The sequence below is a fragment of the Anser brachyrhynchus genome (genome assembly GCF_964034855.1).
Source record: "Anser brachyrhynchus genome assembly, chromosome: 1".
NCBI lineage: Eukaryota > Metazoa > Chordata > Aves > Anseriformes > Anatidae > Anser > Anser brachyrhynchus.
The window spans coordinates 194,665,867-194,688,677 of NC_137694.1; the positions used below are offsets into that span (position 1 = coordinate 194,665,867).

General features: G+C 43.1%; 1 protein-coding gene and 1 long non-coding RNA gene across 5 annotated transcripts in view; one reads left to right on the forward strand and one right to left on the reverse strand.

Annotated features, from left to right (window-relative positions):
• The first annotated feature begins 465 nt into the window (after positions 1-465).
• Positions 466-22,811, forward strand: part of EXPH5 (exophilin 5) — a 39,428-nt gene continuing 17,082 nt past the window's right edge. Inside the window, exons 1-3 of one of the 2 annotated variants that reach the window (XM_080580330.1) lie at positions 466-662; positions 4,028-5,030; positions 21,584-21,741. In XM_080580330.1, the coding sequence (XP_080436456.1) occupies positions 4,525-5,030; positions 21,584-21,741 (664 nt within the window). In that variant the 5' untranslated portion in view covers positions 466-662; positions 4,028-4,524. Of the gene's footprint in view, positions 663-4,027; positions 5,031-8,915; positions 9,075-21,583; positions 21,742-22,811 lie in introns of those variants that run through there. The other variant, XM_080580331.1, reaches the window with a different exon arrangement.
• Positions 6,584-21,541, reverse strand: LOC308189953. Of its 3 annotated transcripts, none has more exons than XR_013946747.1 (4): positions 9,779-21,541; positions 7,653-8,987; positions 7,105-7,162; positions 6,584-6,717 (listed from the first exon to the last, which is right to left on the reverse strand). It is a non-coding gene; the product is annotated as an uncharacterized lncRNA (long non-coding RNA). The 3 variants fall into 3 exon arrangements; XR_013946748.1 differs by lacking the exon at positions 7,105-7,162 and having other exon boundaries at positions 7,653-7,740; positions 7,993-8,987; positions 9,779-21,538; XR_013946749.1 differs by lacking the exon at positions 7,105-7,162 and having other exon boundaries at positions 9,779-21,536.

Below are 22,811 nucleotides of genomic sequence, written 5' to 3' on the forward strand. Positions count from 1 at the left end.
CCTAGTTTCTTCCACAGTGAGCACCAATTTCTTCTCTGAAAAGGTCTTCTGCTCTCTGTAGTATTCGTTTTATACCCTGATCATTGATCAGGCCCTGCAGATTCTCTGATGAGCTTCTTGATGTGTCTGAAGAAGGATTTGGTGCTGGTTTAAAGTTGTTCCTCCTAATTTTTTTTTTTTTTTTTGTCTGCTTAATTTTATTTTCATATGGTATCAGCCAGGATTTTTGAACTTTTCTAGTTTCTTCATTTGGATATGACTTCAGCATTCTGAAGGTTGCTTTCTTGATTCTAATAGCAGCTCTTCTTTATTGCTTAGTCATGCCTGATTCCTCTTACCTTTACTCAAGCCTTTCTTAATAGGTTGCATGCGCTGGCATATAACCTTAATATATTAAATGCTTAATTCTGCTGTGTCCCAGGTACTGGCCTCTGGTGATTATGTTTATGTGCATATTATTTAAGGAGGAAGAGAAGGTTACATAGTTTCTGCCAAGAGAACAGATGTTATACACAGTACTAGCCAACCTATGGCTCTGTCAGTCAGGACACCAGACATGGAAGTACCCCCTGATGAAGCAGAAATCCAGCATCATTTCAACAAAACACATTCCTTCTGCCATCCCAAGCAGTGCCGTTATGCTCCTGTACAGAAACATACAGGTAAGCACCTTCTTCCTTCTTCATATACCTCTCCAGGCCACAGTCCCCTATAGCATCCCCCTAAAATCCCAACCTGTCTTGCCCTGTGAGGGATCCTGTTCACAATCTTGCCTCCAGCCCAGAGAAAGTGCAGTCCTGAAGGGTATTCACAGTGGAACTAGTCATTATCTGAATCCTAGAAGTAAGGGAGGAAGGACAGACATCCATGCACGAGAAAAAAGCAAACAGAAGGGATGCCAAGGCGTCATTGTCCAAAGCAGCACCAAATACAAGGAAAGCAGTGTCACAAAGTGCAGGGATAAGACTCCATGTCTGAAGTCTGTAAGTCCATAAGACTCTGTTTCACAGACATCTCATGACCAATTCTCCTTACTGGCATGCAGTGCTAATATGTATTATTAAGATGAGAGGAAACAAAAGCAGTGAGTAGTTGAATGGCGCAGAAAGCCAACATGCCAGCAGACCAGAGTCTAAAACTGGGAGAAAGAGAAGCCCATACTCAAGTGGCTGGGAGGAAAAGCAAAGAAGGTGAATGAGAGACTCTGAGAGAGGAAATGCTTGAGGAAATTGTGAAATGGGGCAGTCTGCAGCCATGCAGGCTGCAAGATTTGACTTGTGAGTGGGGTGTACCTCGAAGATTGACTTTCCCTGTAGGAGCAGGCCTGTGGTGCCTGTGGCGGTTTCAGGGTGGACAAAATGTCCTACGCTCTGCAACCTGCTCAGCCCAGTCCTGGCTCCTGGCTTGCCTCACAAGAGGTTGTGTAGTGCACAAGCAGCTATAATAACACGAGAAGCATTTGGATGTTGACATCCCTGGCATTCTTCAAAGCGCAGCACTTCACAGTTAAAATGCCTAAATGAAAGTCTTAAGATCTTTTGAAGTGGTAGCTGAGGGCCCAGTGAAGGATCCTGCAGGACACTGCTGAGTGGAAATGTCTGCATGTGGCAGTGGGAACCACACACTGCAACCCACTGTGTCCCGTGAAACTCAGCAGGACAATTAGTTAACTTAATGCAATAACTCCATCACCACTGTTACAGTAAACTGAGATATAAATGATGGGCTTATTAAACACAGTGAGAGGCACAGCTTTTGTTTTCGAGAGTACTTTTGATCAAACTATTTTTGACCTAGGCTAGTGTTGGCAATATTTATTTCGAACACAATGAGCAGATTTAATACATTTTAAATGAAGGACGCTTCATATTTATTCTTTGCATTGCCATGAAGGCTTTTTCACTTAACGCAAAGAGTTAATTAAACTAGCCTTCACTAATCTGCGTGACAATTTACACAGTAATTAGTCCAACAGGATTAGACAAGACCTTACAGTTCTTCCAAGGCTCAAGGCCAATTGCTGTAAGATGCAACCAACCCTGCTGCACATTCCCCTCTACTCTCCAGCTACAGATCAGCTTATAGAAACAGACCCTCTGGCTTTCTGCAGTTCTACACTTTGGAATCCTCCACTGAGAGCAAGTGGAGTTAACACCACCCATTAGTACAACAGTATTTGTAAAGTGCAGTTTTTGAAGAATTTGCCCTGTAATTAAGGTATGTGTCAGCATCCTCTTTAGTGGCATTGGCAATTAACATTACTAATAGACATGTCTCATGTCTGCAGCATCTCATATGTTATTTTGGCCCTGTGTTTCAGGTTGCTAAACAGAAGAAATGCTGCATATTTACAAGAAAACACTTCTGTAGCTTCCTGGAACAGCTCTTAGCTAAAATCATGGAAAAAGTTTTAGAGCCTGTATCCTGTCTTGAGTTTATACAACAGAAATTAAAGCACATGAGGTGCCAGAGTCCCTAAGTACTGGAATGCAGGTGGTGTTTTCTTGCCATCATGATCTGTATATGAAAAAGACATCATCTTTAAACTGAGAGGGAGTAATGAAGAGATATGGAAAGGTGGTTGTTTTTCACAAAATAAGAATGTGACAAATGAATCCATAAACAGGACCCATTTCTAGTCATGATCCAATACATGTTTTGTAGTGGTGATATAACATGTTAAAGAAGCTGTGTAAAATGAGGGTCTTTTTACCAGATGCCCAAGTTTATGCCCAAATCTCTAAAAATTCTGGATTGAGAGTGCATGAAGTAATAACTACTGTGACGTGTGGCAGAATCTTTCTGGAGGCACTAGTGTACCTAGTCAACACCCTACTAAATAATCCCATCACTTAGTAGAGAATGAAAACTTATTTCTTTCTCATTATTACCTGAAAGACTATACATTGCTTGTATACAAAATGAGCATCTTCTCCCTGCTCCCCTCTGCACTGAAAATATTGTTTGCTAACATACGACTTGATAATTAAAAAAAAAAAAAAGTCAGATTGCTAGAAAAGAAGAAAAGAGTTACAGAAACCTAAAAATATGGATTTAATTCTTTAATTTGTTGTGGGATATATACAATTACAAAGTAAGCAAATTTACGGGGGGTATGACCCTTTCTTTATGAAGACTGTCATGTATTACTTCCTTGGTAAACCCATAAGAACACCCATGTACTTTGTATGTACTCTGTATGTATGTATTTTTAGAGGTTTGCATAAGAATTAAAAAATAATATATATATATATATATATAAAACATGACTTTTAAGGCAACAGGGGGCATTGATGAGGCCCTGACTTGTGGCCCTGAAAAAAATGCTTACACTAGTAACAGACATCTTTTCAGACAATTAGCTGAAATCTGTTATTTTTAAACTGCCAGATTTGAATTGAGTTCATTGTAATGGATCTAGAGAAAAGTTATCATGGTCCTTCTCAGCTCTGCCAGTGTGATGCAGAAGCACCATGAGCAATTGCTTCCCATACCCTGTAGGTGCCAGGTAGAAAGGGAGAGTGATGTCTAATCCTCTGCCTGGGAGACTCCCAGGGAGAATGCCACGCACTCAGCTTCTTCTGCTGGAACATAGCCATGAAGGACACATGACAGAAAAAGTTTGTGACCTGATATTCCTTTTCTGTAGTTTGTTTCCAGCCCACAGGGAACTTCTGAAAGCAGAAAAGAAAATGCCAAAAAGCAGGTATGATGGCTGAGTATGTAATGAAACAGTCACTCCACTATGCTCAACACAACAGAACAGGGAGGACGGGATGTTTACCCAAAGAGAGAAGATCTGTAAGCTGCTAATGCAGCAGTGATGACTGTGGCTCTTGCATCTTTTGAAATAACAGGTTTGGACTTTACCCAGAAGCGTGTCCTATACCCTACTAAAAATTCTCCATGTCTTTTTTCTGTAGGAAACACCTCCTCCCAACATCTTCTAAGCAGCATAATCCTTCACGCTTTCATTACATTCTTCATCAGTTGTCTCATAGCCTTGTTTTTGTTGTTTCGTTACCAGGAATCGGTAAATTCCTCTTTGGGCCAGACGAGTGATGCCAGAAGCTACACCAAAATAAAGAGCCTCCTGGAACCTGTCATTCCCGCTGTGCTCTAAGGTCCTTATTTCCACTTGCACAACACGACTTCCTAGTGGGGAAGCATTCTTCGGCGGCCCCACATCAGCCCGCTGCGGGGTGGGAAGGTGTCTGCACGCAGCTCGGCCCTGCTCCCGCTCATACCGCGGTGCCCTATCCACCACCTCAGTCTTCCACAGCAAGAATTGTGTCTGCTTTTCCTTGCAGATCACATCTGCGGTTCGACCCTGAATAAAGCCCTTCTTTGACTAACGTCTTTCAAATGGCATTTTAGTACTAATATAATGGGTTTAGGTGGCAAGGGTTTGGTAGAGGGGGGCTGCCGGGGTGATCTCTGTGAGCAGAGCCCAGCAGCTGCCCCAGGTCAGATCAGAGCCAGCTCCAGACGGCTCCAAAAGGGACCAGAGCTGAGCCATGAGCGATGCTGGTTGGGTCTCCGGGAGAGCAGTCTGAAGAAAGGGAAAACCTGCTGTGCTACAGCAGCTGTGAGAGAGGGGTGTGCTTCTCCGCCACTTTTCCCCGCAAACCTCCAAGGAGGGCGAACACAACCCCCTGCCCTCCCCGGCCGGAACCGCAGCGCCCCAGCCAGGCCAGGGAAGGCCCCGGCCGAGCCGCTCCGTCCCCGGGGCCGCCTCCCCGCCTCTCCCCGCCCCGCTCCGCCTCCAGAGGGAACCGGGGGTGGCCTCCGGAGGGAAGCGGCTGCGGCGGGCGGCGGGCGGGCGCTGTGGTGCCCCGGCTCGGCCATGCCGATGTGGCGCCGCGCTGCCACGGGGCCGGCGCTGCCCCCCTGCCGGGGATGAGCGGAGCCATGAGCGCGGCTTGCCGGGGGCCCGATCTCAGTTTTTTAAGCGAGGACGAAGCCAGGACGATTTTCCAGGTGCTGCAGAGGGACTCGGAGCTCCGGCGGGCGGAGAAGGACAGGGTCAGGTACTGCAGGCGGGGACGGGGCTGCGCTGCCCGGGGAGGGGGACAGCGGGAGCCGGTCCCTGCGGGGCCGGACTGGGCTCGTAGGGGCGGCTCCGAGCCAGGAGACGAGGCCGGTTTGGGCTTTTACTCCGTCGCTACTACAGGTAGGGAGGTGCGGGCTGAACGGCGGTGGCTGGGCGGGGGGAGCTGTGCGGGGCCGGGCGGGCTCCGGGGCTGAGCGCGGGGGGAACCCAGCCCTCGCCTGAGTGACCGGCGGCGCACGGGACCCTCGGGAGTGACTGAGTTAATTCCCTTCTTCTACACGGGTCCGTATGTGAGCCTTATGAAGAAACGGAACAAGTCACCAAAGCTGTGTTGACAGTGATAACAAAAGGTCAACGACTCGGTGAAAAAAGTGTGTTGGAAAATGAGTTATTTACCATTAGAGGTTATCACTTCCTTGAGGGACCTTGTGGGCAGTTTGCAAGGGGGAGGCAGTGTCCCCTCAGATTCACGTGGGCACTTTTAAGAAATCATTCGTGTTAGATATAGAAAGAATGTTAATGAGTAACGTTTCTGACAAGTGGATTTTTGTACTGTGTGTTTTATAGCTGTGCATAGGCTTGTGAAGCAATAGCCTGCTCTCGAATTAAAGGCTTTCACCTGTCACCAACTTTGGTCATCCATCTGTGTACTTCTGACTTAGTTGGCAAAAAAAAGTGGTCTCTCTTCATGCAAAGGCTGTCAACATAAGCTTATGGTATAAGAGAACGTTTTTGGTGATGCTTTACTGACATAGAGTATACTTTAAATCTCAGTTGAAGAGATACTCAGAAGTTGGGAGAAGATAGGTTTACCATCAAGGAGCCATGCTGTAATCTAGGTTAAACTCCTGGATCTGTCAAAGGCTTTGTATGTGTCCTTGGGCAAGTTTCTTAATCTCTTGAGCCTAATAAAAGTGCTTTCTTTCTCACTCCACTTGTCTACCTGGTCTTATTTAGACTGTAAGCTCTTCAGGCCAGGGGAGTCCCATCATGAGCAGACGGGTGGCAGCTCTGTGGTGTTGCTCTGTGCTACTATAATCTAAGTAATAACAGTGATGACCCTGGAGGGCCAAATCCTGCTGTTCTTATATGACCACAGTGAGCTTCAGAGGCTCAGAATAAAATTGCATTTGCTCCTCTTGGTCCCATATGACTTTATGACTTGAAGCCAAGAGGGTAGGCATTCTTAGTACTATTTTGATAATTAACTTTGTACGTATATTTTTCAGTTCAAAGCTTTTAAAATTATGCCTGTGATAATAAAGCCCACTCCTGTGACGCTTTCTAAGTGTGGTTTTGCAGATGTTTGATTTATGCCATGAATCCAGTAAGGTGTACAGGAGATGATGTGCGATGGAAGGAGCAGTTTCATCAATACTACTTTTGTGCATGAAGTCACTGAAGGGAGTTGTGCCCCCAACTTCTCTTGGGCATGGTTGGAGCTGGCCAGAGACAGGGAGCAAGTTAAGGATAACCAGCAGACCCACTGGTCAAGTTTGTTCAGTGGCCATCTTCCAGTATAGCATGTCCATGTGTAGACCAAGCTGGCCCAGACTGATGGAGAGAATGAAGAGTTTGGTTGCAGACCACAAGTCAAGTTCCAACAACTGCTTATGCGTGCTGTTTGGTGTCTGGTGAGCGAGCACATAGCTGTCTTCAAAACTCTGAAAAGATCAATGAAAAATTGAATTCCACTCTCAGATACGACTCACTGTGGAAGCAATAAAATAAAACAGAAACAGGCTTTTGTCTTATTACAGGCTACATTTGATGGCTATGTAAGCAAATGTTAACACTTTCAATTTTGAAAGATAAACATTAGAAATAAGTTTTAGGTTCAAAAGACGGAGGCTGACATCCTGAATGATTTATCTTCTCCAGCAAATGACAATTGTGGTTCAGGGAAGTTGATTTTCACATACATACAAATGTATTGCAGTGCAGTGTGAAGTACCTACCAATTCCTCCTCAGGTGCACTGAGTTTTCAGCTAAATAACTGAGATTTCCAGATGGATATCTACATGTATAACATATATTTCTTACTGATTACCTACACTGAAAGTTTGATAGGGCCACTGGATGTCTTTTTATCAAGATAGTCGAAGTCTCTGTGAAATGAGATGTATACTGGGGACATGCTTTGGAAAAAGCCAGTCACTTTATTCAGCCCCATCCTCTCTTCCTCTTTTGTAGCCTTTCTCTGGAGCGTGAACGTGCTCTTTCCAGTCGTTTGTGCGCATTTGTCTAGCTGTGGGCTCAGCCTCAGCCACAGAGCCCCACTTCGTGGTCTCTGTCCCCATTCCACTTGACGCATCCCCAGCTCATTCTTTGGGTACCTCCAGCCCTTTCTCTGCTCCTTGGTGCTTGGCAGGCTTCACACCTTGGCGCTGGCAGGACCTCTCAGTTTTGCTTTTCCCTTTATACAGGAATGGCCTGTGACCTGTTGGACCTTTATTTGTTCTTGTTACTGACGGCAAGCAGAGCTGATGCCGTTGGTTTTTTGCCTATTTTCTCCTTTCTAGTGCCCTCCCGTGGCCATGCTGAGCAATGCCTTTGAATTCAAGCCTTCGATTGCCTTTGAACAGCAAACAAACGTACCTGAGCTCCTTCTCCCACGAAACAGGTTCAGAGAAGCTGCAACAGTCAGCTTTGGTGCAACTCACATGACTGTACACTGCCATATACACTGAAAATAATACAGACAATAATTAGTAAGTACGTATTTCATAATTCAAAAAAAATGCACATTAGTTTTGGACTTAGGTAACACCCAACTTCAGTATTCTTTGTTGTTCATCAAATCCAGTCTCATACATAATACCCACTTGGAGAAAAATTAATTTATCATAAGTATTAGTGTGGGAGAAAAAAACTGAATATATGGTCTAAAAAACTTCTACAGGAAGTTCCAGCTGAATATGAGGGGGCACTTCTTTACTGAGAGGGTGCCAGAGCACTGGAACACGTTGCCCAGAGAGGTTGTGGAGGTTGTCTCTTTCTCTGGAGATACTCAAAACCCGTCTGAATGCCATCATGCGTGATGTGCTCTAGGTGATCCTGCTCGGCAGAGAGGTTGGCCTAGATGATCTCCAGAAGTCCCTTCCAACCTTGGCCATTCTGTGATTCTGTAGTTATAGTACTAAAAACAGAAGTCTAACTCAGTCACAAAATACTATTTTAATTAACTTGATCAGTGAAATTGATGACGTTGCAGATGCCTCTGGAAGCAGGTTCCTTCTCCCAGATATTCCAATCACAGTTAGATGCCTAGGGGAAGATAGGGAGGCATCCAACTTGTTCAGAGGACAGTGTCATGTTCACATGGGTCCCCAACAATTCAATTTCCATAAGGACACAATGCTTGCTGTAGGTACAGGTAATGATACCACAGGTTAGCTTTCAACACACAATGAATTAGTCCTGAAAATCATGACATAAAAACACTCCAGATCTTACTTGATTTCTGGTTTCAAGGCTTCGGGGTACAACCCTGATCAGGTTCTCAGGCTTTCTTCTACAGCTGCTGGGGACAGAAATTAAAACACATTTGACAGCTGATATTTGCATGCAAAGCCCCAGTTCCCAGAGGCTTAACAAACCTGTAGTTGCTTCTCTTTTCTGTCCTTTCTCCAAGAAGCCGATGGCCAGGGTAACCAGGGAGGCTGCTTCCAGTCTTCAGGACAACACTTCAGAGCCTGGCAGGTTGGAGAGGGACTGGCAGTCCGAACAGGAAGGCTCAGCAGCAGTGGGGCATGAAGCTATAGTATTCAGAGGTGGAGCTGTTGCCTTTTATCTCCGAGGCAGCTCCTCCCTCTGCAGCGTGTGGAGAGGCAGGCAGTGCCAAAGCAGGTGTCCTTTCAGTCAGCTGTGGGGCTTCTGGTGATCCCTCCGACTGCTGAGACTCAAGCTTGGTGTGGAGATGCTTCTCCGGTGCTGAAAGAGGTCAGGAAGTTGAGAGAAGAACAGCTGGGACAAGAGGAGCAAGGAGACATGGAGCCAGCTACGTAAAAGAGGCAGCAGGTAGGGGGGCTGTGGCATGGGGAGAGCTAGCTAGTACATTTGCAAGAGATCAAAAAAATGAATAGTTGGGAGTTACAGCACAAGAACTATGGGTAAAGAGAGAGTGGATTTAGGTGGGCAGAAGAGCTCTGAGTTCTTTAATTGCTAACTTTTAGGAGATTCATCAGTTTTGTATAATGGCTCCTGCTATGACTACATACAATGGCCTTCTGCCATTTTAATTTATTAATCCCTGAGAAAAAGGAAAGTACTATTACTTAAAAATGAGAAAATAACACTGAAAATAACAGAGAATGAGTAAGTGAGCAGGGAATTGAACCTACTTCCCCAGTTAGCAGTTTACTAGCTAGATCGTGTTTCTAGAAAAAACTATGCCTGCATTGTGTGAGGAATGTTGTTTGGCTGTTTTTTAGTAGGAAGAATGGAAAAAAAAATATTACCAGCCCTAGAACATATCTTGGGCATCAGCCACTGTTTATGAATGGGAATTGAAGAAGAAAAAGAGAAAAAGGAAATGGAACTTTGGGGAGAAAAGAGCGCTCATTCCTTTTGCTTTAATTTGTTTTGCTTATTTTCAGGTTGGTTTATGCTTTTGCTTTTGTATTAGCATTTGCAGCAAAGGGGAGGTTTGTTTTCATTTTATCCTCCCATTTAAAGATGAAAGTAAAATAAATTAATTGGGAGATACACTCAGCACTACTCACCACTCCTCTGTTGGTGACCCATTAACAGCATGTAAATCACGTGAATCCCCTCCTTACTTTACTCTAGACGGTCTCTACAACAAATCACGTGGACGTAGTTAGTTATTTTTTTACAGGAACACAACTGTTCTCACTGCCTCACAGCAGATCATTTACTGAGTTCATCCTTTGTTGCAACTAACTCTTCATTGTATTCTGTTGGCTGACGTTTACTCTCACAGATCTGGCTATAGATGACAATAAAACACTGCATAGGAAATGTGTTTTTCCACTTTTTTTCCATACCCGTAATGTCAGAATGCATTTGTTGTGAAGGTGCAGCCATACCCAGCCCCGTTTTGGTGTTTCCATTATTCTGACTTGCTTACATTTTGAGAGGTCTGATTGTGCATTCTTTAACCCCAAAAGTAATTTTGGCTTATGCACAGAGGTAGACCTGTTGACCCTCTTGCAGCCTCATGGAGACTAAGAATAGCTTCTTGTGTGTTAGAGATTTAGATTAGGGGCCCAACTCCTTAGAATCAGGATGAATTTTTAGAATCAACCCCAAAGCACTCGTAAGCAGCGTGGGTGAGGAGAGCAAGATACCAGGACACCAGCATCTGGGTATATTGCGGTTTCATTGGCGCACCCTCTGTGAACAAAGCATTAATAAAGAAATTCTTTCATAAGAGATACTCCACCCGGTACGTTTCAGGGCACGATTGCCCTATTGTGTCTTGTTTGTGAAGGAGATGCTATTATTTACTCCTGATACTGTGCCACTGGCATGGTTAGTGGTTTGTAAACGCTTATGAAAGCAGGTCCTTGAAGCCCTGAAGTGCTAATATGCTAAGTACAAATAGAAGTAAAATGGCAGGAAAGACTGTGATTTAAAAGCCTCTTCTCAGTTTGGTAAACAATTACATGTCATAAATAGTCCCACCTTTGGACTCCCCTTGTTTGAGCGCAGGTTGCTTACCATAACTGAAGGCAAATGGTTAATTTGCTTATCAAGATACCACCACAGTTGTTCCTCACAGCAATTTTTGAATAATAAGCCCTTTACAGAGGGGCTTGAAGTAGAGGACAATGACTTCATGTGAGCTGAGGAAGGTCAGGTGGATTACAGGCAGCTGCGGGGTTGCAGGGGAGCAGCTGCCATTTTCTCTTTCGGTTTTAGCCTCGTAGATCTGTTCTAGGTAACCTGATGTCTGTTAATACGTTTTACGTTTACAGAGCAGGACCCACATAGCATTGCTGACGGACCTCTGGGCTTGTCTGTTCATAGTGGACTTATTTCAGTGTTACGACAGATTTCAGTGTTACAACAGCTGTGCGCTTTTTTTGTGTTAGAGGCCCAGGGTTTTCTACAGCATGTGTGGTGGCATGTGGTCCCAGGAAGGCTTTTAACGGTGTGTTGCGTTTGGAGGAGGCTGTCTGGTCCAGCTCTTGTCTGTGTCTGCCTTCCTAACGCTGTCCCGGCCTTACTCCCAGGGAGCTGGGGCAGCAGGAGCCGTGGGTCTCCCCACAGGGCCGTCAGGGCAGGGCCTCACCACCGGGGCCCTTCCTACCCCACAGTGGGAGGCAGCCTCAGCCCCATTGCCAGACAAGGCTGTTGTGACACAGCAGGGCTTAGACCAGGCTGTGAAGTCGCAGCAGGGTCAGGATGAGGCCTGGCGATGCTGACTGGGGTCAGCTGTGACCCCGTGATGCCAGGCAGGCCAGGGGTGATGTGGGAGCTGAGGCCAGGCAGGGACATCAGCCAGGGGTCTGGACCCAGAGCAGCAGGGCCGTGGCCATGCACAGACACAGCTGTGACACATCTGGGCCGTGGCTCAGGCATGGTGCAGCAGGACAGCTTCTGCTTAAAAGCAGCTCCCAGGGGAAGGAGAGACATAGTCTTTGCTGAGGCCCCTGGCTTGCTTCACAAGAGCTTTCTCCAAGGCCACCAGCTCTGCTCTTTCCAAGCTGGCCCAGTGCCCGGGCAGTCAAACCCACAGGAGTGGCAAGGACACGCTTAGGGCTTTTCCACTCTTGTGCCAGAGTTCAAACTAAAGTACGCATTTTTAAGTGACAAAAAGTTGCAAAAGTTAAAATTAAATTGAGAATGATGATTATTATCTAGACTACTTGCTGATGTCACTAGGGGTGCAAAAAAGAAGGTACTTGTTGAAATGAATGAGATTTAAGTTCAGGGTTACCTTTAAGCTTGTGGGTAGATATTTTCTAAGTCCAAGCTTAACTAAGAAAGTAAAATTATTTTGGTTTTGTCTACATAGATAAATTAAACCAGGCTACGATAATAAGTGGATCAGGTCAGTTACAGCAGTTCATGCTAGTGCCAAACAGTCTGATTTTGTTAGTGATTTGTTTTGTTGATTTTTTTTTCAGTGGATTTGTGGCCCCGTTAAGGACTCATGCACCTTGTAGGAAGTCTGTGCACTTCCCGGGTTTGAGCTTTCTAGTACTAATGTTTCCGTGTCCTCAGCACCCTCTGTCTCCTCCACAATCCAAGTCACTGGTACTGCAGAAGGTAGCGCCAGTGAAGTGTAACCTGCGCTGCCTGTCATGGCCATAAAGAAGGGGATGAATATTCGTCTGCAGTGAGCAGTCTTGGAAGGAACTCAAAATTGTTTTCAGGTGCTGACAGCTTCTACATACCATGTCCCAACAGTTTCAGGTCCTTGAGCATATTTCAGGAATATTAAATTGGTAATGCCAGGAAATGAAAACTGTTGCAGAAGAACAGGGCTGATACATAGTAGTAGTGGCTGGATGTCTCCCCTGGTATCGGCACAGCTGTGCTCCACTGGTGTTTTCAGGTTGCGTGTGTCCTGTAGGCTTGTGGAAGACTGCAGCACGTGTTGGAGTCACACCTAAGCAAGGGTTTTGGTGACATTGCGCTTTCTGTGGTGAAGCCTGAGGTGCCGTAGTTTGATAGTTTCGGTTCCTGAGCTGCATAACGTGAAGTCTGTCGTGGGTCCATCTAGACATGCAGCACTTGAATCTCCTGTGGCCCTTGGAGGAAAGCTGACTAACAGTTGGGAACAAAACTTACTGGACTGCATGTCAGTACTTCAGCTGACGTTCACTGGCTTCTATCAGGTTTTGACAGTATTTGTAAAACTGTAAAAAGTTTTTAAAATTTGGTTTTGTTAGTGGTTTATGTGTACTGTGTTTAATCATCCCGTAAAATCTTTTTGCTCTCTGAATCTAATTTTCAAATCAAGTGGAGTTTCACCAAATGGAGTTTCTAGCTTTCAGCACAGTGACCTCATTTTCTTCTGTGTTCTATAACTTTAATACAGGACTTTATAGTCTAAGGACAGATCTCAGTTCCAACTTTCGTATGCTTGTTTTAAATTAAAAAATTACTTAAATTCCTAGTGCCGGCAGTCTGAAACTTTTCACAATATGGATTTCCTGTAAGAAATGTCTTATATAAAGTAGGGGAAAATTAGGAACTTTTCCTGAGGATTTGTTCATGTAAATGTTCACATAAAATGTGTTTCTAATCCTTTGTAGCTAGACTGTTATGTTAACACTGTTAAATGTAATAGCTCTACGTAAATGCCTGCATTTAAAGTTCCTACCTGGAACTATACTCTTTTTGATGAGTCCTACCTCAAAAATAACTAGGTACGTGTATTGGTATTACACTAACTGACCAAATGCATCAAAATCACAAAATAAAAGCTATGAGTAAATGAAAAATGGAACCTATTTGTACATTATTGTATATAAATTACACTCAGTTTAATTTGTGGTTGGAATAATCAACTAAATGCAATATTTCTGCTTGCGCTATCTTTGGATTTCTAGGTAGAGGGGCCTGAGTGCGGAGAGCTGCAGTCTGGCAGAGCTGCAGCAGCATGGCTGGTGGGCTCTGTGTTCTGTTCCTTCCTGTGTTGTGGACTTGAATTAACTTAAAATACACATTTATATGCATATAAATGTCTATTAAAATTATATATGTGTATATATGAATTATAGTATAATTCTACGTATGTTTTTATAATATTTCTATCTCCTGAGATGTAATAAATTCAGAGCCACTATAGCAGGGGCTGTGTAAGTATATAATATATATATATGTATATTATATGTATATTTCCAAATGAAAAACATCCACTGTGTTGACTTTCAGAGTTTCCATTCTTCTGGCTGCTTTCCTTAACTTAAAGCAATATAAACAAGGCTTTTGTTGTGTTACAGTAACACATAAACAGTGTACATACACCGTGACCTTCTATATTACATCTGTTGACCAGAATCTTGCTTCAGATGTGTGTGAGACTCTGCACAATTACCTGAGGTTTCTAAGGTGTATTTTGAGAGCCTTAGGTTCAAGCTTAGCCCTGTGCCAACAGATGTCTAAGGCTATCTGGAGTCTCCAAGTTCTAGAGGTCTGTCCCAGTCCGTTGGCCATCATGCACAAGTCTGCTTGCAGCGATGGGACCTTTGTCTTTATTCGAAACCAAGTTCCATTATTCAGCATTTTCATCTCTCCTGTTTCTTTTGCTTTGTTTATTTTCTCCTATATTGTTAACTAGGAAATATTTTGCATACAGAAAGTCATGCCAGCAATATGAGAAACAGCATCTACATTGTGTGTCTTTGTAAGGCAGTTAAATTTATGACTGACCTGTAGATTACTTGCATAGATGGCTGTCTCTACGTATGCTATCAATGTTTGTAAAAGGTCCCACAATCAACTAGCAGCTCAACCCTGGAAGAGTAAATAGGTCTGCTGTTAATCATTACCTTCAGATTTACTGGAAAACCTAAGAAGACCTGATTCTCAGCCTTGCAGCCCATCTGCCCTTCCTACCCCAGCACCGTCTGTTGAAGCAGGTTTGTCTCAGATTTCCAGACATCCATTCCAGACCAGCCCCGCTGGTCTGGCTGCTCGTGCTGACTACATTGATTAATGTAGTCAAACTGTTCAAAGATCTAAAATTTCACTGCAGATGTGGGACACCCGGTACACATCCGTGTTTCTATGTAAGGCTTCCAGGACAGAAATTAAGGAACCCAAAATTTATTCCTGTCGTACAATGTTTTTGGATTGAAACTACGTCTATCCCTACAAACGAATCAGAAACTGCATGGAGTACTGTATCCATTGTACCAATTCATGTCTATTAATGCTTATGGAAATTCCTATTAATGAAGTCATCTCATTAGAGATATTAATTACTACAATTCAGAAGCTATGTGACACACTTTAAAGAATGATAGGTAGCCTTCCTTCCCATTGCATCATGAATTTGTTTTGTTATTACCACATAATATTGGTAGGTAGCTTGTGAGTATTGACAGCATAATAAAGTAACACCCTTTACCATGCCCATCTGATTTTGACAAGTCATTTACAGAGAGATTGTAAATCATCTGTGAAACATTCTTGGATTAGAGCTTCCCCCTACTTTGCACTCCATGTAGAGAAAATAGCAGAGAATCAGCCCAACCTGGAGACTTGCTGACATTACCAGTGGCTTTTGACCTTATTCGCTCTTGTTGACCAAAGGACTAAAAGCTTTCATATTCTAAATATTTATAAACTCAATGAAAAGTTGTATACTTACAGCCTCTTCTATTTCTTCCAATAGGGCTAAAATAATATTTTCACTGTAAACCCAGGACAGCTGCTAAAAAAAAAAAAGCTTTATTGTTAAAAGCAATGTTCTGAGCCTCTGTTAAAGCTTGAGATAGATGATTAATACACCCTCAGTCCTCAGTTCCCATGATCTAGGTTCACAGTGCTCCGTGCTTTAAAAAGTGAATGTTATGAAGACATTCATTGAGCTCTGGATTTCTGAGCTTTAGCTGAGAACTTCTGTTTCTGATCTGCCAGAGCAGAGGGAAGGTATGTATGTGGTCAGCACAAGAATGCCCGTCCTTGCCCCTGTAACTGCCACTGGCAGCTCCTTACAAGATTTTGTAATTTTTTGCTCCAGAGGAAGGTGTCACTGTGCTCTCGCCAAGGGCCAAAAGCTTCAAGCAGAAATGGAGTGTTGGACTCAGTGAAGGAAAACAGCAGCTAGAACAAGAAGTCTGCAGTGTATTCATTGTGTGTCGTGTCATATAAGAACTTAATGCTTTGGGAAAAAAAACCAGAGGTAACTTTTAGCCACTGTGCATAGGGTGCTCAAGTTAAAGAGTGTAGACACAAAAGACATCGTAAATTAGAGTGGAAAGAAGTGTTCAGCACACAGTGGGAGTCCAGTTGTAATGTTCCATGCATGCTGATAATCTCCCTGTCTTTGTGGGTAGAGTGTAATCAAAGTACACTTTGCCACTACTTTAGGCTTTCTTAGAGCAGGTGATAGGCTTTAATATAAGGAATAAAACCACTGAATAGAGCGCTGCTCTTTGTTTTGTCTCGTGGATATTCTGGCACTTAAATGATATGGGATGCTGCTGATTATTCCTTTGCTGGGAGCTCTGAAGCTTTGAGAAGTGCCACAAGAATTTTACAAATATAACTATAGTAATGAATTAAAGAAGATTCCTGGGTCACATTTTGTGTTTTTTCCTACTTTTTAATTAAAAAGAAGAGAGGTAGGAATGGAAGGACTTTCCTACGAGCAGACAGGGTGGGACCTCAGTAAGGGCAGAAAAGGTTTTCTGCCTTTAATGCATGTATTCCTAGTTTGTATCCATGACACTCGTAGCAAGACTTAATGTGTGGCTCTGGTGTCTGTTGTCAGTAAAGTGTTCTGGGGACAAAATGACGTGCTGTTTGCAGCTATCTGCTTAAGTAACCCTACTTGTGTCTACAGGGCTTCTGTCTCCTAAAATGTGCAGTTTGGGTAGAAAAGCTAGAGAGAAGATTATTTCCCTTTTCACTTTCTCCTCATTTCCTTCTGGTTTTGCACATTTTCAGAGTCTCAATATTTAGGGATAATTCTGAGCTGTCAACTTGATACATCAGGGGAAGTGGGATTGAAAACGTATCCCATATAGTTCAATGTTGTTGGGCTGTGAAAGATTTCCCCTGTCCTTAAGGTGAACCTTTCCTGGCACTTCCAGTTACTCCTTTCCATCCAGCATCGTCACCACTAGGTGACTCTCCAGCAGCCTGTTGAACACAGTGAAAGTCAAGCCACTAGATTTGTTGGAATTTGGGGCATGGTTAGAAAGAGATGCCAAACCAACACACTCTTTGGTCTTCCTTGTTGCGGCATGTACCTTTGCCCTTACTTATATTTAGTTTTATTGGTCAGATACTCAGACTAATATGTTTTCTGAAGGCAACTTAGTGTGGTAATGGGCTTTACAAAATCAATATATAATTAAAAAAAATAGCAGCAGCACTAATGTTAATAAAAACTATGAAGACTTAGTAAGAAAACAAGTGTTTGGGAAGAAGAGAAAATGCAATCTGGTTGATTTGCATTGACCTAGCAGGTTAGATTCCAGCGTTATTGCCAATGCAACATTTTGTTAATCAAATTAGAGGAGGCCTTGGTTTTCCAGAGAAGGCTTAGTTCTACAAATACAAAGGCCAAATGAAAAACAAGTGGCTTTTCAGCTTGGACTGCCTTGTAGTGTGTGCAACCAAAACACTGGAGTCAGTTTACCTCTCTGATTCACGTACTTGTGTATACTGTTTTACATATAATAATGAAGATGACTTGCTTTATTGACATTAGCCAAATAGAAAACAGTAAGAAAGAAAAATAAACAAAAGGTTGCTTTAACGTGAGTAAAAAAATACCAGCTACAGAGAATGAATAATGCCTTAGAAAATGAGCCGACTGTCTGTCTGACATACTAGGAAAAAGTATCTGAGCTCTCTATGCTTATTTCTCTTCCTGATAGGATTAACCTGATACAGAAGCTTCACTGGCACTGTGGAAACCAGAATATTGTGGGGTTTTTTGCTATTATATGTGATACGGTGGATAATAGTTTATTTATTTACTTCAGCTGTGGTAGTCTGACCTGGTCAGTAATACTTCTTTCTCTCTTTGTTTAAATAAGATGGCAACCTGAAAGAATGCCTTTAAATGACATTTTTGTCAAAGTGAAATATAAGAAAATATTCTTGCGTATACTTTATAGAACTATCCATTGCTGCGATGACAGACATAGTGTTCTAGAAAATTAACTGGCCGTGTAAATGATAAAGATGCACAGTTCAACCGTGTGGCATAATGCACACAGCAGTGGGAAGGTGGGAAAGTTGAAGCAAAATGTTGGGAAAGAACTGGTTCTTCAGGCACTGTTTTTCAGCATCCTAGCCTTTTCTCGCTGACAAAGTGAGGAATATGAACAAAGTAAAGACACAAGCTTGTTTTAGGTGGCTGTTTTTGCAGATGAATTTCCCTGATGTAGCTGTTACCTAATGCTTTCGGCACAGGTTTTATGTGTAGTCCTTTCAGCTTTGTCTTCCCAGACACTGAGAACTTTGATCTGATGAGCAAACCCTGCTCTGCTTACCGTCTGGCCTGGCGCAATTCCTCGTGCTCAGTTCTCTCGTGAGGTGTATGGTAAGAGCTGCTTAGTGCCAAATCCTGCTTCAACTGAAACAGCAGCTTCTGCTTTGACAAAAGTGGCATTGAGTTCCCTGGTCCCTGCGAACAGGAGAAATGTCCCCAGATCTCCTATTTGGCAACCCAGTTTGCCTTACGCATTTGTCTTCTGCTCTGTGTTCAATATGAAGATGACAGAGAAAATACTTTTCCTCTTATGGTAGCAATTAAAGCTCCTTACTATCCTAGCAGGAAGTGACAGGGGGAGGGTGCAGATCTTTTGACAATATTTGTGATAACCCACATGAAAGTCTTAACGCATACAACCATATAGGTTAGCTTTTCCCTGGAGGAGTCTGTGTAAGAAATACTGGGACATGCTTATGCCAAGAAGGAAGAGATGTTTTGAAAAACACCGCAAAGGAATTGCTCCCAAGTGATTCATTAGTTTAGACGTGTAGGATAATTGATGGGAAAAGTTAAAGAGGTACAGTCTGTGAGGCCGTGCTGGATCGCTGCCTGCCCTGGTTTGTGGCACAGGCTCCATGTGTACCAGGAACGGAGCTGCCTTTAATCCTGCAGCAGCTGACGGTAGTGGTGCCAGGCACAACGGGGCTGTGTCCTCCCAGGGGAAAGTGGCTCAGAGTGTCCAGGAAAGAAAGGAGGAGGAAGGATGGATGGATGGAGCAGACAGGGAAGTAGGATTAATGTATTTGGTTTAGAGGGTATTTAGGTGTTTTGACACTCCTACGGAGCAGTGTCTCAATATATAATTTGCAATCCAAGTAACAATAGCACTGCCTCAAAGGCAAGTTCATTGCAACTCTGACTGCAGATACCATCTTCTGTTGTAATTGTTTCTCGAGACGGGCTTCCCTTGTAGTTCACAGCCATCATTCGTTGGTACCGTGAGGGGGCATGCAGACGTGACAGAGCAGGTATATAGTGAAATGATGTGGTTTGGCTGGGAGCCATTGCAAATGAGAAATATTTAATAGTTGTATGATACTGCACTTACAAATATATAAATATTATTCTATACTCACATAACTGTATGTGTATAGGGTTCCATGTGTGGGTGTGCATCTGCGTGTAAGTACAAATACGCACAAGCAATTTAAAGGATTTAGTTCATGAGCTGGGGATGGCAGCACAATTCAAAAGCAGCACATGCACACATAATGAGTAGAGATAATGCCAAACATGTACCAGTAAAGATTTACAATGTTTAAATGTTAATGGCAGGGTTTGAGCAAAATTTTTAATGTATTTTTCAGTCGTAGGCACGTTCATGCAATGCCTGATATGGTAGATGCTAGAGTAAGTGTTTTTTACTGTTTTTTTTCTTCTATTCACAAAGCATACATTTAAAGCAAATAGATATTTGTATATAAATGATTTAGGAATTCCCCACAGTGAGTACGTCGGAGAACTTGCCTGGGAAAGCAATACTGGAAGGTTATGCAGGGAGCGCGGGTGTGTTTTTGGCTGTTACCGTGAGGTGTCACCCTGCTAAACGCGATCGCACCCATCCGGCCTGCGCAGGGCTGGCGTCCTCCAACCAGCCAGATCCCACAGCTGTACGGACATACAAGCTGTCTGCCTTAAATTACTTCATTGCTTCTTAGGTTGGCGAGGAAAACAGTTCATTCGGGTTGTTTTAAAGGACCGCAAGAGGCGGGTTGGGTTGTGGGAGCTGGTCTCCGCGTCCCAGACTTCAGCAGCAAGGCCACGCGCCCCTTCTGCAGGCCATAACTCTGCCTGCAGCCGCCCCACACACACCGCAGGCCTGGCTCTGTGCGCTTCGCTCCTCCTCAGGCCTTGGGTCCCCTTTGCTAAGGCCGCGTGAGTGAGGTCATGAAGTTGGAGCACGAGAGCACTTCGTTCATCTCCTCCTCCGAGAGCACTTTGTTCATCTCCTCCTCCTGTTTTGTATTACTGCTAGGCTGTTTTCCGTGCTGCAGATGGCGTTCGTTGTGCTTAATCATTCCCACAGTGCGGCAATATCTGTGATGATTAACATTTTTGCCTTTGTAATAAGTTTATTTGAAATGTCAAGCGCTCGTGCATGTGTCTGTTGATCTTCTTCAAGAGCAATACTCATTTAGCAAAAATGTGTCTTTCCTGCCCTCCTATTCTTCAGAGGCCACCAGATGAACAGTAGGTGCTAGTGTGGACGATACAGTCTGTATCAATTCCAGATGGACATACATCCATTTCCAGGGTAGACATTTAATTTCAAGTTTGTTTTGTGAAGTAATGTTGTTTCAATGAGAGAAAGGGAGCTTTTATTCAAGTTGCTAACTGATACACTGAAAGAATAAACATATGTGTCTGTTCCTGGACATGGGTTTTACCACAGGTTAAGACAGAAGATTTACATGAGCGCCTTGGTAAAACATTGGTATTACATCTCCAGGCTGTGCACAAAGTCTTGCTGTGTTGCCATCAGAGTAGGCTGGGGTGTGGATTTGCCACATTTAAATTTGTACTTTAGGCACTTGTGTAATGTAATTTGAAAACAAGTAAGTTGCACTATCCGGACTTCTTTGCAAGTGTACATTATTCTTTTATGTCCACATAAACAGTACAATCCTGTGACCTCTTGGTATAAAAACTGAACCTGCTACTAAGCAGCTTCTTCATTTGAAGCCACATGTGCGTACCTTGTTCAGTCCTCCCGTCTGCACGGTAGAACATCCATAATCATTGCTAGCTGCTTACATACATATTAAGCACAGGCAGGATCACTATGCAGCAAGGAAAGAGGAAAATGTGATAAACTCGTTGGACATGTTGCATGTATACCTATTAGCTGAACACAGTATTCACTTTTTCTCTTTACAGAGAAAGCGTGTGGTGGGCCCCAGTGAGCTTCCTCGTGAAAGTCGGAATAATCTCATTACTGCTACTGCTTAAATGAGTGGATAAATATTTTAAGAATTGCTTTGTTACAGTATTATTTATTTTAATTCGATTATTGCCTGAACCTAATCTTACTTTCAATTAGTTTTATAATACTTATGAATTATTACCTCATTTTTCAAGGAAGAAGGATGTGCTTTGAGGCAGAGAATAATGCAAGCATATGAGTAGTCCAGTTAAGCTAGTCACACAATCTCATTGTTAAGCTGGAGAGCTCTGCTCTCACAAGAGTCTTTCATGTGATTGCTCTGAATATATCACGTCCCACTGTATTTTCTTTTCAGACCTACTACATGTGGAAATATACTTTAAATACTTAAGCAAAAAAAAAAAAAAGGCAAGAAGAGTACTAATAAAATACCTGCAGTACCTCAAATGTCTTAAGAATAAATTGTATTGATTTTTTTTTCCTTTCTAGAAAACTTCTGGAGAGAAAGAAGTCTGAAACAGGTCTGCAAGGGGTGACTGGAGAATGGTTTGAAGAAATACAAAGAAAAAAATTTCAGAATAACACTGATGTCAATACAATGCTAAAGCCACCATTAGAGCATCAGCTAAGGAACAGCAAAAAGACCAGTAAGTTGCATTTTCCCAGTTCCTTACCTATATGATAATGGTCACCAAACCAACGTCTTAGAGCATTTCAGAATTTAATGGCTAAGGAGTTTCTGCCATGGCATTGAGTTTTTTCTCACGTCAACGTTTTGCCAAAAATACGTTTTCAAAATGAGCATGTATCTTTAAGCAGATTCTGTTAAAAGTAGAACTGTGAGTCACAATAGAAAATCTGCAATATTCTCATTCCATAATTGCTTTTACTACAGTGAATGTAGCGGTGGTTTCCCAGTTGATTTTGTACAAAATCTGTTTCAGCCTTACCTGGTTTTCTTAAAGAAACTAAAAGCACCTAAATGACATTTGGAATAAGTAGGTAGTCTGGGTTTGGGTGAGAGACTGTATTGGCAACCAACTTTTCCTGGTGGCACTGGGTAAAAGGCACACCAGTGCTGATTATCAGGGCAGGGGACACAGTCCGGAAAGCTGGGCTGGCTGAGAAGCAATGGCTAGAGATCTCATTTCGCAGGTGGTGTTGCCCATCCAAAATGCACATACACAAAAACCATGGTAACTCTACCAAACACAGAATCTGCGTTGTCTTTTTCATCTTCCCTCCAGGTAGTTTTCATGCAGGATATATGCTTCTACTCTATTCACATTTCTGCACATTTTTCGCTGAGCTCTTCCCATTGGAGCCTCGTAGCAAGTAGAACCATTTCTTAGTCTTTCACTTTTCTTTTGAAATACAGTTCTTTTGAAATTTTGTGAAGCTACAGCCCTCCACAAAACCTCTCTCTTTTCTCTCTAGGTACCTCTCTCTTTCCTGCCTGTTTACACCCCAGCATCCCTGCTAGTCCACCGCTATCTACTATTTTTCTCTTTCAGAGGTGGTCTAATTGATGCATTAGCTAACTAAGCTCTGTGTGATTGTTCAATGGTATTTAACTTTGAAAGCTGCTCTTTTTATTTCAGATCTGAAGAAGGGGTTGTGTGCCTCAAAGGCTTCTCTGGTATTTCCAACTGTATGAGTTGGTTTAACAAAAGGTACTACTTCTACCCGCGAGTCTTGCTCTGCCTACATCCCTAGA